Source organism: Apaloderma vittatum, unplaced genomic scaffold (genome assembly GCF_000703405.1).
Source record: "Apaloderma vittatum isolate BGI_N311 unplaced genomic scaffold, ASM70340v1 scaffold1653, whole genome shotgun sequence".
Taxonomy (NCBI): Eukaryota; Metazoa; Chordata; class Aves; order Trogoniformes; family Trogonidae; genus Apaloderma; species Apaloderma vittatum.
Genome location: NW_009707310.1, coordinates 90,276 through 109,517, shown reverse-complemented (window position 1 = coordinate 109,517; position 19,242 = coordinate 90,276). Strand labels below are relative to the sequence as shown.

The 19,242-nt window shown below is 37.7% G+C and overlaps 1 protein-coding gene across 1 annotated transcript in view; it reads right to left on the bottom strand.

Moving 5' to 3' along the window:
- Window positions 1-600: 600 nt before the first annotated feature.
- The window catches only part of INPP4B (inositol polyphosphate-4-phosphatase, type II, 105kDa), a 106,922-nt gene continuing 88,280 nt past the window's right edge, over window positions 601-19,242 (bottom strand). Inside the window, 1 exon segment of the mRNA XM_009866119.1 lies at window positions 601-733. Within this exon segment, the coding sequence (XP_009864421.1) occupies window positions 601-733 (133 nt within the window).

Genomic DNA, 19,242 nt, shown 5'->3' with positions numbered 1-19,242 from the left:
CAAGGAATCAGAATGGAATTATGGAAATTACAGGCTGTAATTACTAAAAACACATTATGAAGTTATGATGCTTATGTAAAGAAGCTAAATGTAATTAACAAAATTATATTTAGCCCAGATATTAACATTAGCTTCTTCATAAACACTTCTGTGGAGGATTTTAACACTATCGATCAAGAGCTGAGTGCTTTGCTGGTTCCAGAAAACACTATTTCCAGCAGAATACGAGACCCCTTATATAAATTCTCAGGTTTTGGTTCTGAGTCAGAATGCCCCCTTCCTGATTGCTAACCTCAGTTCCTAAAGCACACATTTAATCTTCAATCAAATGTCCCAAAAAACTAATTCCATCTGGCTTATGAGCTTCAACTTCACAAGGAAAATTTGAATGTATTTCTGTTGGAGAGTTTTCAGTCCATTGCTTTTTCATGATATATCATTTCATAATGACTAACTGGAGTTATTTTAATATAAAATGATATAACCCGATAAAAATAACACCTCAACCGGTTACACATTCCCAAGTAATAGGTCATAAACAGCGAGTTTTATATTCACTAATTAGCGTGATGTATGTTCCTGATTACACTTTTGTTAAACTTAGGTGTCAGCTTTTCCATATGTGCCTTCTGGAGGTCTGTAGTACTTTGGGAAAGCCATCAGCTGTATCATGTTGAATGCATACTTTCTGCATTTGACATTCTTCAGTACATTCTCTATGCGGCATCCTTCTCTAGTGAAAGGGGGAAAAAGTACAACTTCATGAAACACAGAATAAATAAATATGCTTTATTTGTTCATTGCAGAGTTTCAGCAACAGTTGAAGTAAAAATAACAAAGATTCAACTCTACATTTTTGTTTTCCACAAGTGATGATACATCTTACAAGTTTAAATCCAAGGCCAGGCTCAGTACAGTTATTGCCCTCAGAAATAGGTGATAAGATTTTCCCCCCACCCCCACAATATATTTGCCCTTAAGGTTTAAAGTCTAGTAAATAAAAGAAAAAATTAAATTCTTTAATGATACATTTTGTTCTAATTCCAGAAATATATTTGCCTTTTAAACCTTCTCATACTTTTTTTTCAAATTGTTTGCTATATATGAGAGTACGTGTTGCCCTAAAAATGCGTATTCTAGGAATAAGGCATTTTATTAAGTCTGGCCCTAGAGATTTGTGAAGGAAAGTTTCATCTTTGCTTCATTTCCCCTATGTTTGGCTTTGCAATGAAAAAAAGAAAAAGAGAAGAGAATGGCTTCTCAAGCAGCTCAATCCAACTCTCTGCTTAATAAAGTAAGGATGTCCATTCACATACAGTACAAAAGTCACAAGTGCCAAAGTGGTGCATCAAGACATAAACAGGACTTTGTTAAAAAGAATATAAAAGTGTCTTGAAAGCAAATGCAACTAAAGCAACAATTACAAACAGGTTAATTTCATTACAAAACAGAACTTATTCTATTCCATTTAGTTACTCGACAGAAAAGGGTTAGTTGTAGCAAAGTAATAATCAATTGTTAAACAAAAAAAAAAAATCCCATCTGCTAGTAACAATGAAAATAACACAATGAAAGATAAGTCTCACAAACCACTGCCCTGTAATACTTGTCTAGGGGTTTGTGTTGTGCAAATCATTTTTTTTGTCAGACTAATTACTAGAAAGAGGGGGGGTTCAAGCATTCAAGATTCCACATCACCTTGTATACAGTGACAGCATTTTAAGTGGGCTCTCTTTGAGCTAATTACAGTGGGAAAGCTTTACCATGAACAGAAAGAGCAAACCGATTCACTCAATGCATAGTATACTTCTTAGAGTTCAGAAAAAAATAATGAAAACATAGTACATTTCCGACATTTGTATCTTAAAGACGAATCCTTGGGGTCTGAGACTGTAGAAATATTACAGCGTAATTCCTTTTTCTAAAGTTAGTTTGTTGCTGTTTGTAGAAAAGAAAGGAACACAAGTGAAGTTTATTGATATTTGGCTAATAGCAAAGCAAGACTTAAAATAAGCCACACAACCAGCAAGTGTGAGCTGACAAGCAGCAAGGCGACAGGATAGAAGTGTCGAGAAGTTGGCTTGTTATCAGTTAGACAGCCTGTTTCGGGATCATCCGATTCATTCAGTGCTCCCTGGGTTTGTCTGCTGTTAAACAGGGGAAGTTAGGAACAAATAGAACAGCATTTAAACAGCAAAGAAAGCCAACATGTAGGCATTTTGACAAAGTGAAACTATATAGCCATTTTCATGAGACAGATCTATACTACAGACTTCCACTGTATTTGTTGTGTTCTACAGCTGCCACGGGAAGCACAAGGACTAAGTGGCTAATATGTTATTAAGACTGCCAAGGTGCCTCAGAGTAGCATTCATAAGTTAACATCAAATAACTTATGACATGAACTACACTATCGCTAAAATGAACACACACACTGAACAGAAATTAAATAAGTAAAAAAAAAAAAGGCTAAGGAAGCAAAGAATAAAGGTCACAAATATGTCACAAAGCAACACTGACAAAACGTGTCTCCATGGTGTTCGCAGGCTTTCCAGTCCTGCTTCACTATCTAGTAGGAAATATATGGGCAAAAGTTTGAAAGAATTAACAACTAATTGAAAAAATACTAAATGGTAAATTGACTTCTTCAAAAATGTATCAGCGCTGGTGACTCAGTTTTAAAGTCAAGAGCAGTTCTGTTTATTTAAAGGCTCACTCCGACATTCCTGTAAGGTACAAATCACCTTGTACAGTCAAGTCAGCTAGGAACTAATCTGCTTACAGTGAAGTTCTACAGAACCATGGCACGTTGCATGGTCACTTTCCCAACAAAGCACCACAGATGCTTTCATATCATTGCAATATTGGTTATTGCAGCCTTGGTAGCTTCTCTACAAGTAGAATTATACCTACTTGAACTATACCTTTTCAGCCCCTCTGAACTTGATCTGCACACACTTAGGAGTCCTGTTTGTGGACTTCCTTTGAGCAGTAAGGACTGCTACGGTTTTTGTTTTTCTATTTACTATGAATACTCTGGGTTGAAAAGATAACTCACCATTTTTCTCTGGGGATTTAAAAAATCCAAATATATCAGATTACAACACAGTGCTTTTTCAGAAGCACATGTCCCAAGTTCAAGAAAGAAAATGCTGGCAGACCATGAAGAGGTTGTAGGACAGTAAAGGTGGTATCACACAGGTCCCTAGTAAAACGAGACAGGTACAAAGACAGCAGCAGTCACTTGGTCTTACAGAAAGCCTGTCTGACTTGTGTTAAAAGGCAATATTGAGTTTCTTGCGGTTATACAGGAAGAGAGGTGCAAGAACTGCATTTACAGCTGGGATCCTAGAAAAGAGGCTGATCAAAACCATTCCTTTCACAGTTTTCCTTTTAAAGAAGCCTTTCATAATTTCTTCAATTTTTTCTTTGCTTTGAACATTCAATCTCTGTTACACTTACAAAGAGGACAACCCCTACTACTTTAAACATCAAAATAAAACATAAAAATTAAAATCTCTAATATTTGTATTTAGGTCAAAGCAATTACTGGTATCAGGGGGTCTGCTGCCTTTGGTCTACAGTTTTCAAATGTTCGTGAACAGAACTTGGGTGGAACTCAAACAGCATTTTAGACAAAATCCTTTCTGAAATTGTCCAGAAATTAAGCCAGGTGTTATGCTGACTTTGTCAGCACCGTGGCTTACACTGAAATAAGTAATTATGTGTTCTGTATGAGACCACTCTAGTTAACATCTTTGTCCTAGGGTCTACCCCCAGAACTTCCTTCCTCTTCTGCTCACAGTGATAAAATCACCATTTCTGATCAATTGTGAGAACTAACTGTCTTTGTTATTCTTCCCTTTAAGAGAAAGCTTACCTTTCTCCTAAAATGTTTCAGCTTAGCCCATTATGCCTACAACTGAAAGCTCTAACTCAACCCTCAGGGTCCCATCTACTCCTTCCCAGTCACGAAGCCCAGGGTGCTTTTGGACTGTCCTTCACAGACTTCATTTGTGTGCCTATGGCAGAGCGGATGCAGAGACCAAACTCTGAAAGGATCCATGTAGGCAGTAATAAAGATCAACGTTCAGTAAGTTTGCACAGCTGCTGCATGCCCCTCTCTTTCTGGAGAGCCTCAGCTTTGCACGCCAATAGTTTACTCCGAGCAGGCCGAGTCACACGCTTCCAGGTGTACCCTGCAGGCATGAACTCTCCTCCTTCTGTCCTGTGCCTTGCTCTGTTTTCCTCCATATCTCATTGACAGTGTGACTGTCTTTTATCTATGTTGCTACAAGTCCCACCAGCATCAGTGAGATTTATGCAGATGTAATGATAGAAATACAGATAAAAGCCATTTGTTCTATTATTTTTTTTGCAATAGAAAAGCCTACAGTACATTTGTTCTCTGATATGCTGAAAAGAATGATCAATGTCTTTCAAAAAAGACAAAAAAGTCCTGTCATCCCATAGGAAAACCACAGTGAACAGCTGATGCACAGGGAATTCTGTTCCACAAATAAGTCACATCATTCTACACATGATTCAATAAGGCATTCTCACTATAGAGCAAGAGAATGCAACTCCATTATTAGCTACCTAAGAACAGGCTGAGCAGAATACCTAAACATGCTTTTAATCTAAGAGGAATATTTGATCACAGTCAGATGTCTTTCTAAGCCCTGCTAATACTTCTCAAACCACTGCAGCAGCAACATCTTCTAACGTATCTTGTGTTCTCTGCAATGACTAGGGTCTGGCCCTACACCCAGATGTCGGCAGCATGACCACTCTGCTTCCTCTGGCAAGTTTTACTACAAACAGTTTTCCTGCACAAGTTTTACTACAAACAGCACAAATGCAGCTGGTGCCATGTCAGCTGGATTTAATTGGCCTCTCACTGACCCTCAGCAGACTGACCCAGAACAGAGCAATATCTGGGTCTATTACTGTGCAAAGGTATAGCCAGAGTTTTGGACACTCTCCATCACAAAACATACTCTTAACAGCTATGAACTCACACCAAAGGGAAGGAAGAAGAGTCCCAAAATGTCCAGCAAGTTTCCACTTCCAATACACAATTTTAAGAGGAATAATGAAAGCTTCTAAATCTGTAACAACTGTGCTAACAAACACTTCTCTAACCTATAGTACTATTTTTCTTCATTTACTTTCACATTTTCATTTGAGACATATCATAATAGCCAATACTGCTGCAAGTTTAATGATGATATAACCATTTCGGTCTGCCTGCTATCTCACTTTGTGTATTATCATCTTCAGCTCCTGTTGGGATAATGCTGAATGCCTATCAAATGAGACAAAAGCGAAACAGCAGGTATTTTCTGTTGTTTTTAAATTCAGATGATAAATCATTTGAGCCTCTAAGCAGTGGAGCAGAGACAATGAAAATGGTGTGAGGTAAAAAAAAAGCCTCTCAAGAGTCCTTATAAAGTCAAGCAGACATAGGAGGGCACATTCTGGGTTTTGATTATCAGTCACACCGACATCCCTGTGCAAGGTTTATAGAGGAGACACATTTTAAAAGTCTGGGTTATATGCTCCTCTTGTTAAAACTTTTCCAGTTCCAGCTATTAATGATACTGGAAATGCTGAATTGTCCCAAAGCAGTGCTTCAGGTAGAACAGATAGGCAGTTTTCTATCAACATAAGGATCCTGTGTCCCAGCAGTGACTTCAGTCTGAATTCACATCTTACAGCACGCATACTTTGGAGGAATTTCCATTTTTTGCAGACAGACTCAAGCAAGCAATTTCTTGGCCTGCTGGGCTTTTCTTGTCAAGCTCCAGTGCTGACACAGAAAAATGGCAAAAGTGAGATGCTTCTCTTTAATCTCAGCCAACAACAGCAGCACAGACGCTTCGTCAAATAGAAGGGATCGCTAACAGTTCTTGATCTCATCGAATTTTATTTATCTATTCTTTAAAAGACTATCGCAATCCAGAACTTTTAAGAGGTAGCTTCCCTAAAGAGTGTTTTCAGCCCTCTCAAAGATTTTAAATAGAATACTGTCTGCTTGCCTTTAAAAAAAAAAAGTTTCTGGAATGAAAGCAGCTTAATTTCTACATTATACATGTCACTGATTCACTGAAATGGTTCAGAAAAAAATCACCAGTTTCAACATGCAGCACTACACTTCTACAAGGTCGCCTTAACTTGTTCAGAGGAGAAAGATGGGATCCTTGTGAACATGTGGCCTTTATTAAGATGCTGCACTATAACATCTAGAAGAATAGAATGTGATTCAGAAGGAAATAAAGAGATCTCAGTGTAGTCCTAGGGGACTGATTGCTGCATCAAAAAAGAACTCAGATAAAACATATAAAGGAATATTGGTTAACAAACTTCTATGTTGAAAGATAAAACTGATACAATAAAACTTGCAAAAATTTGTAAAAAAATGTTTCTGCATTGTTTCAAAATGGAAGGGAACCATCAGAGACATTTTCTGTATCAGTCATCTTCACAATAATTGTTTTTCTGATGTTATCAATAAATTACACATTTTTTTCTCAAATCTAGATAGTACTAAACAAAGTAAAAGATGCTAGAAATTAGTTTTTGCTGCTTATGTGATGCTATCATCCCTACTCCACTTCAAAACAATCAACCAACATTACTGAAACTGCTGAGCAGTCTTAGACCAAACAATACTGGTGAATTCAGCCAAGGATTTGTACACAGCTGCTATTTAAGCATACACCAACAATACCAACAACTTGTTTATGCAACTGTCACACTAACTTGCCTCTTTTTGTTTTACCTTTTGTACCGCAGCTTCTTCCCCCTATTATTTTTCTTTTGCCAGTATCCTCTATTTCTCTTCTCCTTTCTTCTCTCCCTTGTTTCGTTATAACACATCACTTTACTAATGTTATTATTTAGGAAATAAAAAGGAGAGCACATCATATAATATGAGGTTTGTCTGCTGAGTTTGATCAAGCAGGACATGACAAGACACGTGGATCTCGAAAAACAGTTCACATACAGTAATTCATGTTTTCTTTTGCTCAAAATTATAGCACTGATATTATGCATTCTCTATCTGTCCAGAATTAAAGATTCCCTTTTGGGAAGCAGGGTATTGGAGGCTCAGCTACTGTCATGATGCAGATTTTGAACATCATGACAGACAGGTCAGAATTGTCAAGTAAATAGCAACAGGTTAATCAACACACTATCTTACAGTAGTACTTAATAAGAGGCAGAGAGGGAGACACTCGGTCTTACACCTACATAGTGAGATCCAGAAAAGTCATGTTGGCTTATGTGATGACATTGACAAACACAGATTCTTTGGAAGGAATGGTGAAGTCAAAATACATGGTTGCCCTCTTACCCTCTGTTGTGTATGTGTTCTCACTGAAGTCAAATCGATTATAAATGTCCAAATTTACTACCAAATTTATCAGCTTATCTGTTTTTGAATTTCCCAGGCCAAGCGAAAGAGAGGCATGTTGCCTTGTAAGCAATAAAACAGCACAACTTGCTCCTGCTTTGGGCTCTGGAAACAGCTCCCTGTAATCCTGCTCTGCAGCATTCCTCCTGAAAGATGTGGAGTCTTACAGATTGAACCAGGTATTCACAATTCATTATCTGATCATGTGTCCTCTCTACATTCAGAGGAAGGCATTAGATTAAAATTGAAATAAAACTTAGGAAAATATCCATACTTTAAAATAAAACAAAATAAAAAGCACAAAAGTATATGCTCATCTACCATTTGCTAGTGGGCAATGATAAAACATCAGAGCACCATTTGTTTGTTCAATTACAGCTTAACAATAACAAAAAAAAGTTCCCAAGTTACGTATTTTGTTATTTATCAGAAAACAGTTAGCTTGATATTTTTTTTTGCATATAGTAAATTTCCAGAACATACAGTACAGCTTAACTGAGATCTGTTCATGACATCAGATTGCACCTGACAGTTTTAGCCCAAGAAGGGGGAAGGTCTAAGAGAAATATTTTGACTTCTTGTTTATAAATGCAATATTTGTTTCAATATTGTCCTATGATAGAGAAAGTCAAATAGAAAATGCCAAAATATTAGGAGAAAGGTTAAATGTTTTTAGTTTGTTTAGGCAGTGTTTCAGACAGATCTGAACACCAGAAAAATTTCCGGTTTGGTTCATTCTGTCCCAAAATTGTTGGCTCACCACAGCGCAAAACCCTACTGTTTGTCCTTGTTGATATTTAACATACTACTAACTCTGAAGAATAGATGAAAGGGCATCTTCAAACTTCATGTCTAATGTGCACAAAACATATGTTCTTTGGTAATGTACATTTCCAACAGTGTTAATCCCAGTATTTTAGAAATCTCTGCTGATTGCAGAAAACAATATTTTCCTTTCTGACCAATACAGAACACCTGGCAAGAATGTATTTTCCCCCTGAAGAGTAACTACATGCTACAACAGTAATACTGACAAAATTCATACAGTGAAAACATGATGAAAATAAACATTCCAGTTAGAATCATAACTCATTTTCCTCACTGATGCTTTTAAGATCCCTCCATTAGCAGTTTAAACCCACCCTCAGCAGTACTTCGCCACTGCAACTGAACCGCAAAACCAAATTCACGTTATATGCCTCACTCCCCCTATCTGCCAAAAGAGACTGCCTTGGGGCCACGTGGGCCACTATGTGGGAACAGTCCCTTGGACAGGCCAACTCCCAAACTGCCCTGGAGTCACCTAGGAGAGCGCTAAAACCCGCCAAAATTGTGCCAGGAAACATTTAATAAATTCACTGGATAAAATCACCAAGACTGTGTCCTAGAAACAATCCCCAGTGGTTTTTAATTTACAAGTATGGGCAGAGGCTTCAAGTCCTGCAAAGTCATTCTGGTTAACGGTGTGAGAGATTAGCTTCAGAACTGAAAAGCAATGGGCTTGCAGAAGAGATTCTTCTTTAATTCTCAGGACAGCCGAGTGGTTTCTCAAAAATGATTTTCACCTCTATTATGCTGCAAGCAAAGGATTTGCTGTTTCATTCTGCTATTTACCAATATAGCTGTGCAGTATTACACATCAATTCTACAAAGGTTTCTCTTTTTATCAAAAAATATAGTCCTAATAATCCTCCCAGCCACACTTCTATAAAGTATTAGGATTATATATATATGGGAAATTCTCAGGACAAAATTGCAAAATCTTTCCTGACAAACTTCTCTTGCAAGGTTTGAAATTCAATCCAGTGCGCAACCAATATTAAAGCAAATCTGATCTATGTCTTTGTGCAAAAAACCAACCAGACAATAAACTACTGTAATAAGCCTTTTCTTAGCAATGTGAGCATATGTGAAATGATGACAACTACATCCTTCAAGTAAGCTCTGCATACAAAAAGATATTTCCCGTCCATAAGGTTATGGCACTGGTAAAATTGGCCAGTGAGTCGTGCTTATTTCGACACTGTTTCTTACACAGCAAGGGAGTTTTAGCAAGGATGTGACTACACATTTAGCTCACGTAGCACAGTGAAACATAAATCCTCTTTCATATGTCTAATCAGGTGTTAAATACTTCCTTGTTGATCACGAAAAATCTTCATGAATCATCCCTTTTCTTTTGACAAAGATTTCTTTTAAAGGTTTCTTTCTCCCCACAGTGAGGACAAGTGCCAATTTAAGAGGCAGAAAAGGTTTGCTGTACAACTAAACAGTCATAACTGAAGAATGATCCTTAAATTCTGACAATTTCTTGATGTTTAAATCTATGGGCAGGATGACAAAATTAAGGTCAGCGAGAACTCTTGCTGCAAACAGAGGATCACTTAATCTATGTTGCCTTTGTAATTTGGGTCATTTTAAGTGAGGAGGGCATTGAACAGCATTAAGTATAAATTTGAATACTGTAACTTAATGTTTTATACATGCTACTTCAAGTCAAGATATAAAAAAAGAGGAATGTGGCTGCTTCTGATTAATGACACCAATTCACATAATCTCTTCATGGGGTTAACCAGTATAAATCACAGGAATTATGTGAAAATTAGTCTTCCATTTCAAGTAAATAATGCCAGTTCATTAATTACTTTCAACCAACATACTGCTATGTTTTCTTAAAAAACACATTAACAGTTTGAGATCTTCCCCAAGTACCATGGAGGAGGACTGAAGCTTATATATTTTAAACAACATATTTATATCTTTCACAAGCGTTTTTCTTTGCTTATTGTCACTACTCATTTGTGTACGGACATTTGTGCTGAATGCTGCTTCAGGTTTCTCAGTAAGCTTCAGACATACTCTTCCAGCTCCCTTCATCATATCTCAGAAAGTGAATATTAGCTTAGCACTGCGCTGATGGGGAGAGTGAAGAGATGAAAACTCATGCAGTTTTGCTCCTACAATTTCCAGAAAAAAATGACCTTTTGAAGATGAGATCACTATAAAAGAAGGATTCAATAAGCAGTGTATTTACCTCCTGCATCCTTAAGCCTCTCACAGCAGCAAGGAGTAAACAAAAAATTATAACACAAGGGCAAATATCTTCTCTCTGTAATAATGTTACATTTTCTTTACTGTTGCAAAGAAATGAATGATATAGTTTCACTTGCTGCAATCTCAGTAATTCACAGTTTGCCAAAGATCAAAGATGCAGCTCTCAGGATATGCTCTATGAACTATGTTTAGGTCTCACTGAACAGAAGAGTTCACTACACTGTCAGTGTAACTTAATGATGAACTGAGGCACTAACAGACGACAAAATGCCAACTTCACCACCTGGACTGAACTACTGGATACATACTTCTTGTAAATATTTTTTTCTGTGCAGACTGTATTCTCTCAAATACGCAATCAGTAGTGAGGAAACATTCTCATCAGAGTTATCACTACACTGCCTTGGAAAAAGCTACAGAAATCTGCCAATCCCTGCAACTTTGGAGTCTCTGCGACAGAGATACGTAAAGAAAGTCAAGTGCCCAAGCACATTCGCAGCAAGCTGCATGTGAAAGTGCAAAGCAGCAGTAGTTTCCACTAATGGCTGTAACCGCCATCACTTAGGAGTAAGCAGAATACCTACTATTTAAAAAATGCTTATAATTGGGGAAAAGAGGGTGCTTACTACAAAAAATCCAAAACATACAATATAAAATTGGAAACATACAAGATTGTGAAGAAAACTTATCCACTTCTAATGTATTATTTTCATCCAAAAAAGCAAAAAGGCAGTAGAAGCGTTTGAGTATTTCCTTCCTTTCATTCCCAGGATGGGACATGAAAGGTAGCAGGAGGGTATAAATCTTCCTTCACTGAGAAGGTGGAGAGTTACGCCTGTCTGCAATGTCTTTTTCTGCTCTATGGTGTGTGCTGGTTATTGTGCACACTGGATGAAAAACAGTTTAAGAAACATTTCAGTTAAGGCATCATCTCACAGTGCTCCCACTTTAGATAAACACTGATTTTCCAGAAACCCCTGTCTTTTGAAATAACTTCAGTGTCTCTAGAACACAACAATGAATGAGAGTGTGCTGGGGACAATTTCAGCACCTCCTTTTCTACACTCTCATTATAAGAACACAATTCTGAACCCGGTCAAGTCTGAGACACATTAATCTTGGGATTGCTCATGTTTCTGATCATGTTTTTCTTTAATGACTTCAAAGAAACAGTAACACTTTCTCACATGCTTCAAGTGTATGGTTTGAGTAACTGCGAGCCAGAGGTCAGATGCTCAAACAGAAAAATCTACAGCGCAGCCAAAAACCACATAGGTTGTTAATTAGAAGCACTTCATCCTCCCTCAACACTCATAGTGGCAGGCCTTAAAGAATTCTGCGTCTCTTTTAATTTCTAATAAACACTAATGCCCTTCAATTATCTTGTACCACATCCCACATTAACCTCACTGGGAATGACACTGCCTTTCCAAGCCTGGTCAGATGTGTCAGCTTTCACAGCCCTCTCTAGCACTTGGTCATGGCCAATGAGCTATGAAAAAGTGCAGCCACATCCTCTAGTCTGAGCAGGCTGCTGCTGCTCTCCTTGTCTTTTGGTTAATGCTGCATTTCTGTGGCTGGTGGACAGCACTCACAGGCTTCTAGTAATTAAACAGGTTCCCTTTTTAGGAGACATTTACTGCACTGGTAAGAACTCAGCAGAGATTATGACTTGTCAGCTGCTGAAATCATCCTCTGCCATGAACACAAACATATACGGCCAGATACGTAAGGTTCTTTTTTAAAAGATCTCAACCGTTCTCAGTTTAACCTTCAATTAACCTTTACTAAAAACTAAAGCGGCTTCAGATCACCTCACTGAAGCTGAGCCTACACATGGGAAGGGTACTAGAATCATGCTTCTCTCATTTTATGAGTATTTAATTCCATGTTCATTAAAAATAAATTCTGTAATGTGCTATTAAAGCACTGCTACTGACAGCTTAAATAAAATCGTTTAAACACAAAAGCTGCAATTAAGTAGCAGAAGTAACTTTTAAAAATAAACATCACTCCCAAGCTACAGGTATCTCTTGTTATCACATTAGTATACACAGGGGGCAGAGCACTGTGGCTTGTGTGCCATTTATGTACCACTTAGGTTAATAATATCCCTCCTACTCTCTAGTTAAAGCAAACAAGTAGCAGAAATGCTCTAGAATATTTTTGTTCAGTTTTACTCTTTGCATGAATACCTAATGACAGCAGATATGAGATTCAAACTATGCTAAAGGCATGTGAGCGCAGGTCAGTAATTGCATTTGACAGATAAATATATGCATCAAAGCAGACGGAATATTTTGGTCATGAAATAATAAATGACGCTTTCGCAGGTATGGTACATAATCATGAAATACATGTAGAACACTGTAGAAAATTTAAAATACAATAATCCATCCTAAAATGGAATCACTCACAAGAATAGCAGTTTTATATTGGCCCAATAATGTTCTCTTGAGTTCAAAATAATTAACAACTGAAATTAACAGACAACTTGAGGGCAATGACTTATCTGCTAAGCACTTCCTTCCCTAAAGAGGAGATACTTTATGTAGAAAGCTTTTTTGCCCTCACAATCAAATTATTAGCTGCCTATTTTTACTAAGGAATCTTAACTATAAGTTCTTTCTCAAAAATAAATACATAAAATCACAATGGTCAAAAAATGAGAACATAATTTAGTGAAACATGTTTTGACAGAACTTCTACACATCTACCTACTTAAAATGCCTAAATACTTGCAGAATTCATAGCATTTTCAAAATTATGTAAACAACAGTAACTTTATGCATAGAAGAGCTATCAAATTACAAAGTAAATAGCAACTTAGGATAATGGCACTTTAAGCACATTGCTTAATGGCTACTGCTCTATATATAAACAGGGAAACTAACAAATGTGGAGTTTTACCCCCAAAATATCAAACCATGCAGTAGTTATTTTGTCATACGAACTAAGCAGCTACACAAAGGAAGCATCCCAAATATTGTAACGGCTGAGGGTTAAGCAGCAATTTAACAGTGCACTGTTAACTTTTTTACTTTTTTGTAAATAGCTTCGGGCTACCCTGACATCACAATAAATAAATTGGTATCTAGTGACATATCTATGTTTACAACACAAGCAGTACTGTGCTGATGCCAGCAAAATGTCCCTCATGCTAAGTTTTGCTCTCCTATCTTGATTTTGACCTTCAGTTGTTTACTAGGGTAACTACAGAACACAAATCTTTCAAAAGGCAACGTGCTGTATACTGCCTAACCCCGAGTGGCAAAGTCTTCAGGTGCCATATTTGTAAGCCCAGTCTTCTCATATATCTACAGAATGTCCACCAGATGATGCAAGGCCTCTAAATCAGGAAGTTAACCAACCTCCAAGGTGTTGGAACATAAGTTCTTAACCTAAACGATTATGAGGTTCCACTGAATTCAGAGGGCTTCAGAAAAACTTCTTCAACAGTTAATGGCTCGGTGGGTCTTTCCCCCAATCTTCACAGAGCTTTTTGATCTCCAGTTACCACTGCATTGCTTAGAAAATGAACAAGCCTCAGCCTCAAAACCATAAATACGGTTGAACAAGATCGTTAACATAAACTTTCAAGCTCATTTGACTGCAGACTGTTTTTAAAGGACAGTCTTGATTTTTCTCTGTAATATGAAAGCAAAAAAAAAAAAGATTTATGAGAAAGCAATTGTCTGTTTGGGGCTTTGCTACATTGTGGTACAGAACATTAAGCTTTGCAACAAGACTAAATGTCTTTTTATTTCTCTTTTGGCATTCCATACCCAATGAAGTATGGATAACAAGTTTTAAGTTTTTATTTTTGCTATAAAAGAACATTTGACTTTTTCCTCTCCATTGTAATATGTATTTCATTTAATAAACTTTATAATTAAAAAACCCTACTAAAACCACTTCTCTGTTCAAGGATTACAATTCAGAGGGGGTTCATTTAGTTCCATTAGTTTTAACATCTGTGTTTTAAGTTTCAGAGAGCTTCAAAAGTAGCTACTGAGGTAATACACTGCATCATTTACAAAGGAAATTGGATGCTTAAATGCATTTTTTAATGCATAAAGTGGTAGAATTTGCATCTAGCAGCCCATCATCATAGCAGGTGTTGGTACTGTCTGGGAAAAGGTCTTTTTGACTTCTGCCAGCCCAGTGTGGGCTCGTCACTCCATCTAGTTACACATTATCACAGAGATCAGTGAAGTCCATGCTACAGAAAGCCCCATTTTTTTACTGCACCTGTACCTAAAAAAGCCAAATGCTTTAGGAGGGGATGCTTTTCAGTTTAACTGTGTGGACCGTTCATGGAGAACAGACTGGCCAGAAAGGACCCATTGCACTTCCATAAAGATCTACGTTCTTTTCTGTGCTTGCCATGACACTGGTGCTGCTGCCTGGAGTGGGGGACAAGGTAGGTTCACCAGAGACTTCCGATGGCAAATTTCTAGCCAGTGTTTGTTGGTGTAGGTCCTTTGACTTCGCTAGAGCTATTCCAGCTTTATTTCAGATAAAGGCTCCTTGTCAATGAGTATATTAAAGAAATGGGGCACAAAGTAGTATTTTAGAAAAGACACGCATGTCCAAAGAATTTGGAGAGACAGTGGCTGTTATGGCCACTGTACGCACTGAACTGCACAGCTGGGACTGTGAAATAAGTTCGTGAGTTTTGATTTCCAAATGGTTTTAAATGGTTTGATCATTCTTTGTTTCAGAGGATCAGTCATTTGTCTAGCTTGTTATTTCACAGAATTAGCACACCATGATAGTCACGACAATTATCTTTTCTTTTGCCGGGTATGTATTTAGGTAGGCCTGATCCAAACCTAAAGAGCCGAATTACAAATGTTCTTACTATATTAACTGTAACAGCAAGCAAAGCATAAAATTTCAGATTTTAATCTGTTCAACAGAAAAACACTCTCAGAACTGAACCATGTCTGGAAAACACCTGTATTGTTTCTGAGTACTTGTATTAGCATGGAGGAGATAATCAGAACTATGAGTTCAAGTTCATTACCATCTCATTTCAAGTTGTACCTTGGAATTAAACTTAAATTGAGACCAAAATTAGTTTTGTTATCCCTACTGTGCTGCACAGAGAAAGATCTTTCATGAGAGCAGAAAGAATGATTGCCTTTGGGACTGAGAGCATAGAATTTGAGATATATCTGTCACAGCATAATTAAAAAAAATTTTAAAAATCAGCAAAAAGTACAAATACCTTTCTAGACTACTGTACTACATGTTTGCTCAGCATCCTCTCACCAGTGAACACACTTTCTCTCTGAAGATGAGTGATTTTAAAAATGCCAGATCACTCAAGTTTCTTTCTCCACCCTGAAGTACCAAGAACTACCACATCAAATGAAGTGAGCAAATTTTCACAGCACTTCTACCTCAGTAAAATCTTCAACTACGAACAAGTATCTTCACCTTAAGAGAGTAAACCTAGAGGGTTACACAGGACATGAAGGTCTCAAGTCTTTTAACTACATTTCAATTGCCAGTCACAGCATGAAAAACAATCAGAAACCACAGTGATACAGAAAAAAAGTACTCTGAAAACTGCTTCTTCTCTTGGAAAACTATTTGCCAAATTTGTAAGCCATTTTAAAAAATCCATTTCATTAATTCATGCAATAAAACAGCCATGTGTGACACGATGCAATGCACCAATTCTCACGTTTCCAACATTTTCTCCAACTATAATTATGTGTGTGTGCGTGTCATGTGCTGTACCACACAAACCAAACTTTGTGGCAAAACTTTGCTGTCTGCTGTGTTGCCTTATCAAGGCACCACCAAAACCTGATTTCAATTCTCTTTAGCTGAAAAAATATTTCACTGACTTTTAATCTACCAGATTAAAATTATACAAACTACAGCCAGACAGACAATAACCTTGGTCACAAAAAGGACTCTAACGCTTCCACAGAGCAAAGCAAGCATGAAGTGTAAGGCCACACCCCACCCCAAGGTCTTCATGAAACAACGTAATTTTCCGTTAGAGAAAGGGCAGAATGAAGTTGCAATGAGAATACAAAACAGTATCCTACAGAATGCAGGAAGGCAAGTTAGTGGGGGAAACCAATCCTAGAGAAGAGAAATGAACACCCCTCCACCTAGCAGCACCTCTTGACCCGCTTGCATTAGCAGGAGAGGGAAAACACACAATGCAGTGGCTGCCTGACAAGTATCAGGCTCACTTTAAGAATAAATTCCAGTAGCATCTTCACATGGCAAGCGATGTTAATATGCGTAACAGAAAAGTCAAACTATTTTTAAAGCATCTGTCTAAAAATTTGCTGATAATACCACTGCAGCAGCTTTTTCTTTTTTTTTTTTTCACAAAGAAAGAGGACATGGGGAGCAATCTTCTCCCCCAGGCAGCAAGGCAGTAAGAAGGCAAGAGAGGACTTGATTCAGTGTGATGCTGCAGGTGGACTATCCACCAGCACTCAGGCTTTTAGTGTCCAGCGGGGACAGAGGCTTTAGCTGTGCAGCTGCATGCAGCATGGCAGCATGAACCCCCATAGCAAAAAAGGAATAGGAAAAGAGAATAATTTATCTGCAGAATAGCGAATGTCAGTACAGCAACAAACCTTATTTATAAGCATTGCTATTGCATGTTGAAGTACAGCAACACAACTTTCACTTAGAACAAACCAGACAACGAAGAGAGGCTCTTTTATAGAAAAAATAGATCCAGTTAACGACACATCTCTGTACCACCTTTCTTGTGTTGAAAAGTGAAGATACAAGTGCATCTATCTCAGTCTTTGCTTATCAATTAAAAAGTTTTTCAGTCAAGAACATTTGATATTGACAAGTGTTTGCACACCTGCTCAAATCTCAGCTCTTGACCTACTACTTCTAATGCACTAGTGATTATTAAATTAAAGGCAATATGCAGCTTACTGCATTAGCAGTTGCTACATGGATAAAAAAGTGAAGAACATAGCACAAATAAGAAACAATAAGGTATTAGAAAATTTCACACTTTCTTCAGAGAACAAACTCGTTAGATCTTTTTATTATTACATCTTAAATGAAAGAGAAGACATCCCAGAAATGTTCAGCAACACAAACTAGTAGCAAAATACAAGTAGCCTAGGGCATATTCTGCATTAAGTGCACACCGATGACAACAAAAGGTGAAATGACAAACACTAAACATGTCAGAGACTTTTTTATAACTCATTAATAAATACTCCAAGCAGTTATAACAAATATTACCAAAGCAGACTTCTCTGGAATTTCGAAATCAGTTCATGGGCCTTTGAAAATGAAATATCATAACTGCTTGCCTTTGCCTGATGCTGCTTTGATCATTTCAAAACTAGCCAATAACTCCTTTGACAGAGTGCCAGTTTTGCCATTTTTATCAAGTCTCCTGAGGCATTCAACATAACAGCCATTTCATTAGCTGAAATAAACTTAGAACAGAAATCATACTGGTCTAGGTTAAACTATGTGAGCTAGAAAACCAAAGCAAACAAAACTCCCAAATCAGACTCAAGGTGTTGATTTTTCTTTCCAGGATGAAATTTATTAGGAAAAACATTTCACAACATCCTACTGTGGACACTCCCATTTCTGTTTGTGACACAGCCACAAGGGAGTTTGCTGGAAGTTGCTCAGCGAACCTTCTATTGCCAACTACTTTGTATTCTGTCATTTTGCAGTACACATATAACAAATACCATTATTTTGACAGGGATGGTACATTTTTGTCAAACTTGCCAGTTTACTCCAGACACAAACTGCTACCCAGATGATTCTAAACCAGTCTTCCCTACAAATATGCAACTATGTGATCAGATAGCTCCTTAATCCTTTCCTTTATTTATTAAGTTAAACTAGTTCCTCATATCTGACAACACTGACTGCTGACTGGGGGGGTCTATGCCTGAGGAGAAAAATATTTATTTTTTTCAAGGAAGGTGCAGTTCACTGATCTGTTGCTGCTAATTAGCTGCTGCCTTTCCAGTCTGTCTTCCTAGAGCAGCAAAGGTTACATGTTCTAGTGCCTGGTGTGAGGGGAAAGAAGATGCACGTGTATGCTCACAACCTTTGGGCACATTGAGTAAGTTTAGCTAAATTCAAATGAGGCATAAGAAACCTCGAAGTTTATTATGTTCTCACCAGTGCAGCTGGTCAAGCTGCAGAGAGACAAGGTTGTAGCATGAAACTGACGGAGAAGATTCTTATAAATGCCCAACTGTGGAAAAACTTCAGTTGGGCTTCAGAGAATCATTCTCCAAGAAAGTCTGTAGGCCATGAAACCATACAGAAAGCTTCTAACTAGCCTAAAAAGATACACAGTCCTGATGTTACACTCCTTCACTGAGGTCACGGGTATGGTAAGCTTTAGTCTTGTCAATAAGAGTACTTATATTACAATTACACATTTGAAATATTTCAAGAGTTATCACATTACCCCCCAACAGTGCTATTTTCTCCTTTAAGGAATAAAAAAAGAGAAAGGCTATGAATAACCAATTCAAAAAAAAGAACAATGCCCCTAATACTACAATACTAGGAGATCTCTTACATGAGGGTAAAGTGAAGCTTCCGAGTACCATGGGTAGGGATTATTTCCTGCCCTATTAACAGGTAATCTACCTAGGAGGCTGGGTCACATACCCAAGGTATTTCATCCTAGCACAGAAGTTACAGGGAACAGCGATTCCCTTCCCACCCTTTGACCTCCCTGGTCAATAGGACTTCAGTTAGGTCTTGCCTGGGATCCCAGA